At 32.6% G+C, this 15,499-nt stretch overlaps 2 protein-coding genes across 45 annotated transcripts in view; both read left to right on the top strand.

The window, feature by feature from the left end:
- The window catches only part of LOC103543289 (disintegrin and metalloproteinase domain-containing protein 18-like), a 466,882-nt gene that overhangs the window by 237,502 nt on the left and 213,881 nt on the right, over positions 1-15,499 (top strand). The window lies entirely within an intron of this gene.
- The window catches only part of LOC103544809 (disintegrin and metalloproteinase domain-containing protein 5-like), a 160,508-nt gene that overhangs the window by 108,425 nt on the left and 36,584 nt on the right, over positions 1-15,499 (top strand). For 22 of the 37 annotated variants that reach the window (XR_011534321.1, XR_011534325.1, XR_011534324.1 and 19 more), the window contains 4 exons: positions 1,231-1,321; positions 1,951-2,170; positions 13,248-13,334; positions 14,030-14,141. Coding sequence is in view for 10 of the 37 variants with exons in the window: in XM_070598798.1 (XP_070454899.1) it covers positions 1,231-1,321; positions 1,951-2,170; positions 13,248-13,334; positions 14,030-14,141 (510 nt within the window). In the remaining 27 variants the exon portion in view is untranslated. Of the gene's footprint in view, positions 1-1,230; positions 1,322-1,950; positions 2,171-13,247; positions 13,335-14,029; positions 14,146-15,499 lie in introns of all 37 variants that reach the window. The other 15 variants (XR_011534333.1, XR_011534332.1, XR_011534331.1 and 12 more) reach the window with 1 other exon arrangement.

The following is a 15,499-nucleotide window of genomic DNA, read 5'->3' on the forward strand; positions in this document are numbered from 1 at the left end:
GTCAATTAATAGTGGTGACAACAAAAGATCCCAGTTCTTATCACATGTGATTAACATGGTCAGCGCAACCCAACTCTAAATGACCAAGTCAAAGTGATGAGGCAGCTATTATATTGTGGGGGATCAGAAATTTTCATCTCAAAAATGTCTCTTTGGCTTGATTACTTTTAAGAACAAAAGACTCAGAAAGAAACTTTGACCTTCCCCTAAACCGCTTAAAAGAATTTCAGGTAGAAGGCCTGTCCCAGGAAGGAGCTATCACCATAGATTACTCTACGTGTGGTAGACTGGGAGGAACCTTGCTAGGCCTGTTTTTATCAAAGTTAACTCTTAGGTCACGTTGTTTCTATATGGCCCAGTAAACACTTGTTTACCAAATATGTGCCTTTCCATCTCCAAGTAAATTGCCTTTCTCCCCTTTGAAGTCCCAAACTACTAGCCCCAACATCTTCCTTTAACTAAAGATGGTGTTTACGGTGGTGGCTTCCACCATTTTGGCAAGTTACTCAGTTTTCCTGGATTTCTCCCATGCACACATGTTGTTAGATTTTGTTTGATTTTCTCCTGCTATTCTATCCCATGTCAATTTAATTCTTAGACCAACCAAGAGAACCTAGAAGGCAAAGGAATAGTTCTTCTTCCCCTCAAATATACCTTTGAATATTTCATGATTTTTCAATGAGCCATAACTAAATACATAAAAGGGCTGAAGTAGGTGAACATTAACATCCTTCCTAATTTTAAAGTTCAATAATTCTTAGCTATTAATTGTTAGGATACTACAGAACAGAAATAAAGATGCTAGTATGGAACAAGAAGAGTTAAATCAAGCACTCTTATCAGTATTGCATTATAGACACTATTTTTCTCTTGTTCTGTTTGGAATAAGAGCAAACAATATTTTCACAGTGAGTAGGAAACTAAGGCAAAGAGTAAAAAATTTAGAGGAAATAGAGAAGGCCATGGCTGCTTATTTTTCTAAGAACATAGGACCACTTGAATAATGTTGCTGTTTACTCTATTTTCTATTTGATACAGAAAAAAGTCTACCAGGCTTAAAATAAGGAGCGGGCTTTTAAATCCTAGATCTACCCTTAGCAACTTTTCAATGTTAGGTAATTTAATGCTAGATAATTCCCTAGGGATCACATGATAATTTCCAGAATGAGTCTATTATTTCTATAATGATAATTGGAATTATATATTATAATGTACTTTTTTTTCTTTTAGATTCTAAAGGTGCTCCGTTTTATTGTTTTGATGAAGTAAATACAAGAGGAGATAGATATGGCAACTGTGGTCGAAACTTTTGTGATTTTCCGTATGTATTTAGAAAATCATAATTTTGTTTGGAATGTAGGTCATATATTGCTGATATCCTCGCATATATTATGTACACATTAAAATGGCATTTTATATGAGATTTTCTTTGTTTCATGATCTGAGCTGAACAGTATTACCCATTGCCTACAAAAAACATGTGTTCAGTGCCTATAATGTTACTACAACAATGATCATAAAAATTGCCTCTATTTATTGTTGTGATGAGCTAGACATGTTATGTAGTATATAGATCCTGTATATTTGTAATATATATTATAAACATATATTTACATACATCAAACATTTGTAGTAAGAATTATTTATCCCATTTTTTAAATTAAAATATTGAAGACCAGAGATCATTTGCTCAAATTTTAGAAGCTAATATAGGACATTTCAGGACTGTCAGATTGTAAACATCATTATTTTTTCCCCTGCCACATTGCCTTAGAAACCAAAAAGAGGCACATCATACATAAGTCAATGTGCTCAAAAAAATTTTGCTGAAAGAAAATTGTTGAAACCTGGATTTAAATTAGTAAAACACTTCTTTAACTAGCTAAATCAGCAATCTGTGTTACTTCAGTAAATGATAAGATAAATTTCTTTTCTTCCTTATGCTTCTAGTAATCTTCTGTGTGGAAAATTAGTTTGTGCCTGGCCACACAAAGGATTAATAACAAAAGTAAATTTCTCTGTGATTTATGCACATGTACGAGATGCAACATGTGTGTCTGTATTTCGGAACAAAGAGAGGCTACCTAGAGCTACGATCACAACAGTTGAAAGACCTGAAGACAGAGATGAAACATTTGTACAAGATGGCACTGTGTGTGGTCCTGAGATGGTAATTAGAACTACAAAATTTCAAGTGCTTTAAAAATTAATTTTATGGTTATACTCATTTTGGCAATATACCAACCAATGCATTTTTAAACAGCCTTATTAAGGGTTTGTTTACCATAAAATTACTCATGATAATTTACAATGTAGTGCTTTTGATTAATTTATAGTTGTACAAGCATCATTACATCCAGTTTTAGAGTATACTATCACCCTCAAATTTCTGTCTTGCCCATTTGCTCATCCCCACCCCTGAGTGACACACCCAGTTTCCCCTAATATTAACATCTAACAATAGTATGTACATTTGTTGTAATCAATGAACCAGTGTTGATACATTATTATTAACTATATCTCATACTTCATTCAGATTTCCTTAGCCTTTACCTAATGTCCTTTTCTAGGATTCTACTCAGAATACCATATTATGATTTATTAGTTGTGTATCCTTAGGCTCCTCTTGACAATGACAGTTTCTCATAATTTTCTTGTTTTTGATGGCCTTGAATGTTTTGAGGAGAACTGGCCACATATGCTGTAGAATATCCCTCAGTTAGGAGTTGTCTTATGTTTCTCTTATGATTAGTCTGAGTTTATGTGTTCTTGGGAAGATGATCACAGAGGTAAAGTGCCTTTTCAAGTATACATACTTGATGATGTTGAACTTGATCACCTGACCGAGGCAATGTTTGTCATATTTCTCGCTGTAAAGTTACTCTTTTGTTCCCTTTCCATATTGTACCTAATTGAAAGAAGTCACTATGCATAGCCCACATTTAAGGAGTAGGAAATTATGTTCCACCTTCTTGAGAGCTCAGCATCTACATAAATTATTTTCAGTTCTTCTGCACAGAAGGTTTATCTTTGCTTCTCCATTTATTTATCCACACATTTATTTGTAACAGTATGGACTCATGGATATTTATGTTATAGTCTGGGCTATAATTCGTTACTGCTTTATTTATGTCATTGTTCAAACTGTTCTAGCTTTGGTGATTGGGAGTTCTTTCAACTGGCTCCTGTGTCTCTTTGACATATTCTTATCATTGTGGGATTTGTTTTCCTTTGAATGCTTCCTTACTTCCTGGAATCACAAGATGTTCTAGGTTCATCTGATATGTTTCTTGCTTCAGTTCTTAGAATCAGCCATTCTCCAAGAAGCCCTGGTTTATTTTAATGGGAAATGGTATTTAGAAATCAAGATCAAGATGAAAATTGTGCTTTTTGCTGTTGGAGTGTCACTGCTTCCAATCTCATCAGCAGACAGAGCTAGGAAATATATATCTATATAATATTCATGTATATATTCATGTATATGTATGCATATTCATGTGTTTTGGTGTATATATGTATATTCACTCAAATTTTATATATATTTCTGTGTTTATCTATATATCTACATTAAAAAGCATGTGGTCAAAATTATACTTTCAAATTGAATTTGCAATATAGCGTTCATTCTAGCCTCCTACCTTTTCATATTTATAACTGTTTTCTCTGACAATGACACATTTTGTTCCTAATTTGCATATATATATTGTTCCATAGTAGAATGCATATAGAATACACATTAGGTAGCTTCAGAATTGCTAACTCATTCCACTGTGAAAAACATACTCATTGGGATTCAACATTTATTTTTAGTTCTTTTTGCTTTTATCCTGAATGTATGTGTAAAAATACTTTATTCAAGAGTTACTTGGGGTAATTCACTTTTTCCACCACAATGTGGTCAGATTATTCATTTGAAAAACAGTATGCTTTGAGATTCTTACCTGTCCTTATCAATTGTATTTTGTTTTAATTTTTGAGATGCAAAATATAAAATGATTTTAAAGTTCAAGACTGTATAAAATTATACTCAGAGAATTGTCATTTTCCTATCTTTCTACCCCATTCACATCCCTGCAACTTTTCTATCCGATTCTCATCACTCTGTCCTACTCCCAACTGAGGAACAATTAATTGTTATTACTTTCTGATTATCTTACCTCTCGTTTTTTGCAAATGGAGCAGACGTACATTTTTTATATCCCTTTCATTGTTACACAAAAGATAGTCTACTACAGGTGCTCTTTTGCACTTTTTTTTCGGTTAACACTTCATAGGAATCAATTTACATCACTTCTAGAGAACTTCCTTATTCTTTTATATTTTCTTGCTGAATTTTATTTGGTTTATTAAAATAAATGTAGTTTTTCCATTATGAAATAATATGCACACATCAAAAATGACTTTAAAATACAGAGAAGAAAAAAAAAGAGGCAAAAATTCCTCCATAGTACTACCCCCTAGAGATAAATTCTGTTTGTTTCTTTCCAGTACTTTTAGTGTTTATAGCATTTTTCAGTTTTAAAATTATACAATTAATATAAATGTAAATTATAAGGGTAACATATTAATTTTTTAAATGGAGAAACATTTGAAGAAGGTAAAACCAGAATCCATTTACCCAGAATTAGTCACAGTTAATAGTAGTCTTTTTTTCCTTTAATTAAACTTTTTATTTTGGAATAATTATACTGTAGAAGAAAGTTGTGAAAACAGTTAAGAGAGGACCTGTGTGTACTTCACTGAGATTTTCTTAATATCTATAACTGTAGTACAATATCAAAAACCAGAAATTGACATTGGTAGAGACCTTATTTAGATTTCATCTCTTTTTACATGAATGTGTGTGTGTGTGTGTGTGTGTGTGTGTGTGTGTAGTTCTGTGCAATTCTATCACATGTGTGTATTCATGGAACCACCACTGCAATCAAGATACAGAACTGTTCCATCACCAAACAGAACTCCCTCATGGTATTACTTTGTAGTTACACCTCTCCCCATGTGTCCCTAACCCCTGGTTCTAATCAGTTTTCTATCTCTAAAATTTTGTCATTTGGCGATTGTTACAATAATGGGATCATGCATGTAACCTGTTGATGTTATTTATTGTCACCCAGCCTATTGTCCTTGGGATCCATCCAGGATACTGCACGTGTCAATAGTTTTGTTCATATTTGGTGTTGAGTAGTATGTTGCTGTATGGATTTACCACAATTTATTTAACCATTCATATATTGAAGAGTATTTGAGTTGTTTCCAGTTTTCAGTCATTACAAAGTTGCTATTGATATTTGTGTGTAGGTTTTTTTGGTGGACATAAGTTTTCATTTCTTTGGGATAAATTCCCAGCAGTACAGTTGCTAGGCTCTGTGGCAAAAGTATCCTTAATTTCAAAAGGAATTGCAAATCTATTTTCCAAAGTGGCTGTACCATTTTATATTCCTACCAGCAATATTTGAGAGATCCAGTTTCTCTGTATCCTCACCAGCATTTGGTATTATCACTAACTTTTACTTTAGCCGTTCTAATAGGTGGTTAGTGATATCTTATTGTGATTTTAATGTGCTTTTCCTTAGTGGTTAATGATGTATATCTTTTCATGTGTTTATTTGCCATTTATATATCCTTGTCAGTGAAATGTCTCTTGAAGTCTCTTTGTGCATTTTCTAGTTGTATTTTTTTTTACTGTTGAATTTTCAGATTTCTGTATATATTCTGGATACTAGTCTTTTGTCAGTTATGTGCTTTGCAAATATTTTCTTTCAATCAGTAGCTTATATGTTCATTCTCTTCACATTGGCTTTCACAGAGTAAACATTTTTAAGTCAATTCAAAGAGCTCTTTACTATCCCTCGAGTCCCCCAAATTTTCTAAATGTCCTATATTTGAGTAAATTTTTGAATAAGGTGTGAGATTTAGGCCAAGATTTTATTTTTGTCCCTGGATGTTTTATTAGGTTCTCCAGCAGAAACAATAGCATATGTATAAATATATATATATATTTATACATTTATATATATGTACATATATATGTATTTACAGATATATATAAATATACATATATTGATGTATATATATATACATATATATGTATATGTGTCCATATATATGTGCGTGTATATATATATATATATGTATTTACGGAGAGAGAGTGATTTATTTTAAGGAGTTATTTCATGTATCTGTGGGAGCTGGCAAGTCCAAAGTCTGTAGGTCAGGCAGTCAGGATGGAAATTCAGGTAACAGTTGATGTTTCATTCTTGAGTCTGAATTCTGCAGAGCAGCAGGATGGACGCTCAGACAGAGTTTCTAGGTTGTAGTCACAGGGAGAATTCCTTCTTTGGGGAAAGTCTTTGCTCTTATGTCCTTCAACTGATTGGATGAGGTCACCCACATTATGGAGGGTAATTTGCTTTATTCAAAGTCTGCTGACTTAAATGTTAATCACATCTAAAACCTACCTTCACAGCAAAATCTGGACTGGCGTTTGACCAAACAAGTGCATGCCATAGTCTAGACAAGTTGACATATAAAATTAACCATCACAAATGTGTGATTGCTCTAGCAACATTTGTGGAAAAGGCTATCCTTCTTCCATTAATTGCTTTTGCACTTTTGCTCAAAAAAGATTGATCATATTTGTGTGGGTCTACTTCTGAGGTTATATATTCTGTTCTATTGGTTTTGTGTCCCTCAACCAGTATCACACTATTGCTTACTTTAGCTGTATTGGAAGTCTTAATTTCTGGTAGAGTGATTCCTTCCATTTTATTCTTTCTGTCAAGATTGTTTTAGTTGTTCTATGGCTTGTGCCTTCCCACATAAATTTTATAATTAGTTTATCTTTGCTTATGAGCAGCCTTGCCAGGATTTTGATGGGATTTGCATTAAACCTAGATCAATTTGTAAAGAATCGTCATGTTTATTATGTTGAAACTTCCAACCCATAAATGTGGTGTATGTCTCCCTTTATTAAGGTCATCTTTGATTACTTTCATCATTTCGTAATCTTCACAAAACCGAGCCTGTACATGATTTAAGTATGTATGTATGTTTTTCATTTTCTTTTGTATGATTGTAAATGGTCTTGTGTTTTTAAATATTGATTTCCTCATGTTGACTGTTAGTATATGGAAATTCAATTACTTTTTGTGTGTGGATCTTATGTCCTACAATGCTGCTGAACTAACTTATTAGTTCTAGGAGTTTCTTTCATAGATTCTTTGGGATTTTCTACGTAGACAATCATGTAATTTGGAAACAGAGGCAATTTTATTTCTTCCTTTTGAATCAGTATACCTTTTGTTTCTTTTTCTTGCTTTACTGCAGTGGCCAGAACTTCCAGTACAATGTTGAATATAAGTGGTCAAAGTGGACATGTTTGCCTTGTTCCTGATTTTAGGAGGAAAGCACTAGGTCTTTCACCATTATGCGTAATGTTATTGTAGAGTTTTTTTGTAGATGCTAACTTGCTGAGAGTTTTTATCATAATTGTTTCTTGGGTTTTGTCAAATGTTTTTTCTGTGTCAATTGATGTGGTCAATGATTTTTCTTCTTTAGTTTGTTGGTATGTTGGATTGCCTTGATATATTTTTAAATGCTGAAGCAGCCTTACATACCTGATATAAATCTCATTTGGTCATGGTCTATAATTCTTTTTATACATTATTGTATTAGTGTGCTAATATTTTGTTAAATAATTTTTGTATCTAAGTTCATGAGAGATATTAGTCTGTAGTTTTCTCTTTTTTTGTACTGTGTTTGTCTGACTTTGGCCATTTTGTACGGCCTCATAAAATGAGTTGGGAAGTATTCCCTCATTTTCTCTTTCCTGGAAGAGACTGTGTAAAATTGATATTAATTTTTCTTTAAAGGTTGGTAGAATTATCCCAAGAAATAATCTGGGTCTGGAGATTTCTTCTTTCATGACCTTATTAATTATGAATTCAAAGTCTTCGATTTTTAGATTGTTGTAGCAATTGTTACAGGGACAATTGTTCTTCAACAACTGTTCAATTGTTACAAGAATCTTCAGGTTATCAATTTCTTCTTGGTGAATTTTGGTCATCATGGTTTTCTAAAAATTGGTCCTTTCTTCTAAGTTATAGAACATATGAGTGTAAAGTTGTTCATGGTATTCCCTTATCATGTCTTTAATGGCTGCAGGATTTGTAGCTGCAACCCTCATATTTTGATGTTATAGTTTCATTTTTTCAGTTGTATATATATATATTTTATTTACTTTGAGAATTCTTCTTTGACGTGAATTATTAATAAATGTGTTGCTTACTTTCCACATATTTAGAAATTTCCCTGTTGTTTCTTTTATTGATTTCAAGTTTGATTCTATTATTATAGAACACTCTCTAGAATTTTAATCTTTAAAATATGCTGAGGTTTGTTTTATGGTGCAGGATATGGTTTACCTTGCTGCATGTTCCATGGGTGCTTGCAAAAATGTGTGTTCTGCTCATCTTGGGTGGAGTGTGCCATATGTATCAATTAAATCCTGTTCGTTGATTGTTTTGTTTAGATCTTTTATATCTTTGCTGATTTTCTGTTTAGTTTCTGTAAGTTGCTGAGAAGGAGGTGTTGAAGTCTCCAATTACACTTATGGATTTGTCTGTTTCTTCTTTCAGCTCTACCTATTTTTCCCTTATGTATTTTGCCTTATGTGTTGAGATTCCATTGTTTTGTGTGCACACATTTAGGATCATTGTGTAGTATTGTTGGAATGATTCTTCTGTTATTACATAATGTCCCTGTTTGTTTCTGGTAATTTTCTTTGCTCTAATGTCTACATTATCAGATCCTAATACAGTCACACCTGCCTTTTTGGATTAATGTTTGCACGATATAGCTTTTCCTGTCCTTTTACTTTAAACCTACTTATGCCACTGAATTTAAAGTGAGTTTTTGTAAGCATCAGATAGTTGAGTTTGCTTGTTTCTGAATTTTTGAGGTTCAGTGAGAATCAGTTACTAGTTTTGAAATGTTTCATTTCAGTCTATAAACACATAGGTACCAAATTGAGGATTAGGAATGCACCGAGAAGAGATGAAAAGGGCTTCCTCATATACCATCAGAAATATAGAAAATTTTTAAAACCACACAATTTTTCCCTCATCATTTAATTCAGTCCTTTATGATTAATTCTTATTTCCCTGGATCTTGAACTAGCAGTTTGCTTTCATGTGGCCCTGTGCTCTCAGATATAAAGGATTCCAGTAAATCCTGATTCAGCCTTGTAGTGTGATCTGAAAATTGTCTAACAAATGTCAGCTTAAGCTCCACATCCTGTACCTGTGAGTCTAATTCTTGAATTCAAATAGTTTAGAATACATGGTATAATCCTTTCTACAGAGCACTGAAGACCTAGGTTCTATCCTTATCTGAGAACAGAGACGTTAGATGAACATCAGAGACAAGCAGAAGCTACCAGTTAATCAGAAGCCTGAATGGCTGTGATTAATTTATGAGAGTCACCAATAACATCAGAATGGAGAACAGTAAAAATCCCTTATTCTGGGGAGGAGTATGATAATAACTATTTATGAAGAATTTTATCAAAGTTTCTCTTGAAGATAAGAAAATATTATCGAGAGAAATGGACTTGATGATTTTCTAGGAGCTTTCAATCCATTCTTGTAACATGCACACAATAGAAAACATTTCTACTAATCATGTTAATTACGTTTATATTAATAACATTAAAAATTAACCTGGGGAAAGCTGACTGAATTTCTTTGATTTGACAGTTCTTCCTATGCAGCTCTTACTGTTATCTAATTAAAAAATATAGAGGATACCAAACAAATGTAATGATTTCTAACATCCTTATATTCATAAGATAAGAGAAGAAGTCTGTGATTTTCCAATGGCAGTCTCAGAATTCTCAAAGATAGTTTTAGGTGTTAAAAAAATCCTGAAGATAAAATTTGTTTTGAATTTAGGGTCTGACCTTGATAAAGCAAAATCGAGAGTTGTCAGAGGAGGTACAGTCACTTGATTAAAAGGATCATTGATGTCTAGTAAAAATTGCTTAGCTACTTATTAATCGATGTGACAGTGCAAGAGTTTACGTAACATAGGAGAAAGCAGTGAAATTATAAGGGAGCTTAGCTCTTTCCCAAGTGAGGAACTTGTTAAGAAGAATGATTTACATGATACAAAACACAAAAATTATTCTGGTGAGATATTGAATCTCTGTCATTTGGACAGATTATATAGAAGGTAAGGAAAAACTTTGTGCTTCCTCTGTTAAGAGAAAATTAAATATTTTGCAACCAACTGCCATGTGTCCAATTAGAAAAACCAAATTCTAATTTTGCTTCATCATGGTATTTGGCTCTAAAGTATTCACAAAGAAATTTTTAAAATTATCTTATGAATAACCCCACCAAAATTGAGCAATCATTGCCAAAATTTTTCCAGACTCGTTATTTGCTTGTTTATAGGTATTAAAAACAAAATAAAGTTTACTTCACACAAAACATCTACAGTTTTCTATATTAAATCAAGTCCTGACTTTCACTGTCCTCTTTCATATTCTGAAACACCTAGTCATATAATACTAAGATAAAACTATTTTGTCCTTCGGAAAACAATTACATATCCCATTACCCTGAAACACAGTTGTCTTCTGCCATTATTGCTGCTAGTATGGTCCCAATTGTATTAATTATAATTTCTAAACAAATTAAGTAAGTTCTATTTCAGAAAGCAATGAGAGGTAGATAATTTATTAAAGCTAGTCGGCAGCTTAAAAATGCATATACGCGTAATATAATCCTTTACAGTTACATTCACTTTCTTTCACCTTTTTAAAGTGGGAAAAATGAACAAGTTCATTAACACAACTCGAAGGTATAGACATTCTATATATATAAAATAAGCAAAATTGTGTGTGTATATGCATGTATATGTACACACTCACAAATACATACAGATTACGGACAGACTAACTAACTTGGCCAAGAATCAGAATCAGAAACAAACAAAAGACCAAAAGGAGAAGAAAAAATCCAGAGAAGTAGAGAATCAGCTAAATTAAATTTCTGATGCCACTTGGGAATCACCCCACAAGCCACGTAGGTACAAGAAAAGATAGGTTTATGCTTAAACAGTTCAAGAGGAACATTTGTTGGTCAAAGAAATTTATTTTACTGTGTCAAATGAGTCCACTTAGGCATCTCAATGAGGCCTTGGAAACCGTCAAAAATATTAAAAACAAGACTCTTATACAAAGATAAATTGAGCACCTGTCAAACACTTGTTTACTTCACTAGTAAGGGAACAAGTTGTTACAGCTAATTCAAAGAGTATTTCAAGAACTGCATATTTGGAGGCATTAGGAAAAAGATTGCTGAAATACAATCACTGGATTTGATGTAAAACCTCCTAATGTCCTACATTGCAATAAAACCATAATTTTGGGGTTATCTTTTCAACTGGACAAAATCTGCCAGACAAAAATCTACATTATCATAAAACTTCACCAAACATAGGCTCTTATCAATGGTGACTAGCAAGTTAAACAAAATACATTTCCTTAGATAATTCAATAATTTTTAGTTTGGCCTCAGATGGGTCTCTTAATGAATGTCCAAATAGGACACTGAAAAGATATGTGGTTCTCTATTTTTTCTATTTACAAAGTTGTGGACAATTATCTTTAACAGGTGTATTAGCAATATATTAGCAATATTTATTATTAATAATCTCTACTCCTCTTTTTAACAGTGTTACTTTTAGATTTTATACAGATCATTTTTTATGTCCTGCAATATGTAATCAAGTGATTTTGCATACACTATAGGGAGCAATTTTTTGGAAAACATTTGAACATCTTGTGTGAATGCTAGTTTTGGTTGAATAACGTATTATGTGATCCAGCATGTTTCCTCCTAAGGACTGTTTTTGCAAAAACATTTCTTGAATTGTATTCATTGTTTCAGTAGAAAGCCAAATTTTTAACTTTTTAAATTTTAACTGATTTTAACTTTTTATAATGGACTCTTATGGGTAGATGCATATTTTAATTAAATTGAATATTATTATTATAATATATTCTGCTCTCATACAGTGCATATTTTAGTTATTTATGTTACACATAAGAAAACTATTAACAGTTAATGATATAGCATAATATAATTATAGAATGTCGCTAGAAAGTTCTATTTTATAAATTAATAATATATCTAATAAAAGTTCAATATTCTAATTAATTGTAGAAACTATTATTTCCAAGAGATACTATGGAAAGTTCAATTAAAATACATTTTTTGAGAGAAAATCTTAAGAAGTGCTTGCTAACTCGAATTTATTTCTATATAATACATTTTGATGATAGCACGTGCGAATGACCAGACTGTCACATCTGGCTCAACTGGAAACATATGGAATACAAATAGGACCTGAGGCCTCTCTCTCCCTTGAAATCTAAATGATAAATCTACATATCTATTCCAGTGTTCTAATCCTCCCTTTTCCTGCATATCTTTTTGTTATTTTGATCCAAAGACAAAGCTAACTCCAAGTAAAACCCTTCACAAAGTATTGAATTTCCTAAAAATTTTGGATAGTTAAGAAAGGTCACAAAAATTAATGTATAAATTAGAATGATGTAAATTCACACATTCAACATTCCCTTTCTTAGACCTTCTAGACATCTCACCATTGGGAGTCTTTCATTGTCCTATTACCTCATATAATTATCTATTACTCTTGCTTTTCTCTTTCTCCTCATTTTTTCACAAAGAATAGTAAACTCTCTTCCTTTGCTGCTCATACCGATGATTTTAAGACCTCAACCTGCCACTTGATAGTTCTCAGTCCTGAGTGCTCATGATAATCCCCTGGACCCTGCCCTCAGAGATTTTGATATAATGGTCTCAGGTGGAGCCCAGGCATGGGTATTTTTAAAATACTCTTCAGGCAATTCTTGAACTCAAGGAACTAATCAAATTATTATTTTGGATATTTCTCTAAGAGAACTTCTGGTGCTAGATGGTAAGAAAATAAAACTTCCAACTTCTTACATAAGATTACATCTTTACAGTCTGAAGACACACAACTTATTTCATATTGATTTCAATGAAGTCACACTTATAACTTTATTTTTTGGATTTTTCCCAATTCTTGGTAATATGGATTCTGGAATTTTCTTGAATTTTTCTTATGTATTATCCATGCACACAATCTGATTGTTTGACTGACTTTATTTTTCACTTCCTTTTGCTTTGTTTTAGTATTGTATCAACTATACCTGTGTAGAGATTGCGCCTCGTACCAATTATATGGCATGCAATGCTCCCATACATTGCAATAACAGCGGAGTAAGTAATTTCAATCTCCATTTTAAGCAGCATGCTTTGAACAATTCCAAAAACAGTTTAGACATTTAAAAAACTATTTGAATGACTTTTTTCAATCATTTTCTTGCTGCTTGATCTCATTTAACAGTCTATAATTTGTAGGTTCGATCTCATCTTTTCAAGAAACCTTGTGGAACTATTTATTAGAGACGATAAAGTAGAAATGTTTAAGACAATTCTGGGTGTATAAAATGTTTGGTAAATATGTGAGATGGATATGCTATAAGCATCATGTGTTACATTATAATCACAATGATTTTCTTTTTACAGAGAGAAGGTAGAAAATGGTAAATAAAGGTCATTAGAATTTTCTTGCTACTCTTGATCCTTAATTTAGAGTCTGAGCTGTTCTGTGAAGCTGACAAGTAAATGATAATCTGTGGCATGTTACTGGTAATTGCCACTATTTGGGTCTGGCTGTGATGAGGGTTGAAAGAATTAAAACAAAAACTTGATTTGGCAACAGAAGCTAGATGTACTTTCCAAAGTACGGACAATTTCAAAGAAAAATTTGTGAAAATTTGCTTAATTTGTCTATTTAAGACAAATTATCTGTAATGGATAAATTCTCTGTTGAATAAGTATAGCATATTCATTGGTCTCTATTGAAGACCACCTTCATACATAAAAATTATTTTATTGTCTGCTTATTCCAGATTTGCAACAATTTTAACCACTGCCATTGTAAAAAGGGATTTGCTCCTCCTGATTGCGAGGTAATGAAAGGAGAATTTGGAAGTATCGATGATGGACACAAGATTAAAACTGGTTAGTGTCTTTAAAATTTTATTAATCAATGACAACATGTAAGAGAGTGAATTAAAGTATAGGTCTCAAGCTTCATTACAAAGCGACTGATGTCAACAAATACAGTTTTCTTTTATTTGTAAGATTTAAAAAAATCTATGCCAGTGTAAGTCTGTACTGTTCTTTCTATATCAACATTGACATTATTTGCTAACAAAAAGTATACTCAATGTTAGGCAATTTTAAAAGTAGTAATTCCAGTGCATCTAATTTGACCAGTTAATTTAGATTGTTCCTTTTGGATTGTCTCATATATTCCTGGTTTAAAATAGTGTTAGTATTTGTTATATTAGTGCCACTAGACTCTTTCAGGATATCTTTTCTTTCTTTTTCCTGCGTTTTAAGGGCTCTGATCTAATCTTTTGAAATGTTGTCTTTAGAATCTTCCCCCTGGGATTCCTGAGAGGTGTTTTGATATTAAGCAGACCTGCATGAGACTAGGAACAGCTGGGGTATGCCCCCTGGTTCCAGACAGTATGGGGGCCCACCTAAAATAACCTGGGAGCAGAGGAGGGCTGTCCACCCTTAAGCCCTTTTCTTTTAGGAAAAATAATGAAATTCCTGGACAGACTTATCTGTAGCTTCTACACTAGGAGAGAGTCGTGCTTAGGGTGACCAGCATTTTAGAGAGCTAACACACAGCCATGTCAGACTGTGTACCACGCCAAAATAAAGCATAATATTTTAACCTGTTACATATAATTATACACATATATTATTATTTTCACATAAATATATGGAAAATAGGTAATTATAAATTATATATTATTCTGTATGTTTTACTTTTCTGTTACATAAATGCTATTATTTATGCAAAACAATAATATAACTAGTTAACAATATCAATTGATAGTAGTTCATAGTATAACCAAATAATATATATTAGCAAAAATGTAACAATATTTCTTTTTTTGAGGAAGATTAGCCCTGAGCTAACTACTGCCAGACCTCCTCTTTTTGCTGAGGAAGGCTGGCCCTGAGCTAACATCCATGCCCATCTTCCTCTACTTTATATGTGGGATGCCTACCACAGCAGCGCCATGTCTGCACCCGGGATCTGAACAGGCGAACAACGGGCCACCAAAGTGGAATGTGCACACTTAACCACTGCGCCACTGGGCCGGCCCTGTAACAATATTTTATACTGAGAATATTTTATAATATGTCATCTGACACAACAATTTATTTTATCTCTTTTTAAGAGCACTTGACTGGATATTTAAATTTTTCAGGCTATCATATTTTCTTCTTCATTTTTGTGGAGATAACATTGGTTTATAACGTTATATAAATTTCAGGTGTACATTATATTTCAGCTT

This window comes from Equus przewalskii, chromosome 28 (assembly GCF_037783145.1).
Source record: "Equus przewalskii isolate Varuska chromosome 28, EquPr2, whole genome shotgun sequence".
NCBI lineage: Eukaryota > Metazoa > Chordata > Mammalia > Perissodactyla > Equidae > Equus > Equus przewalskii.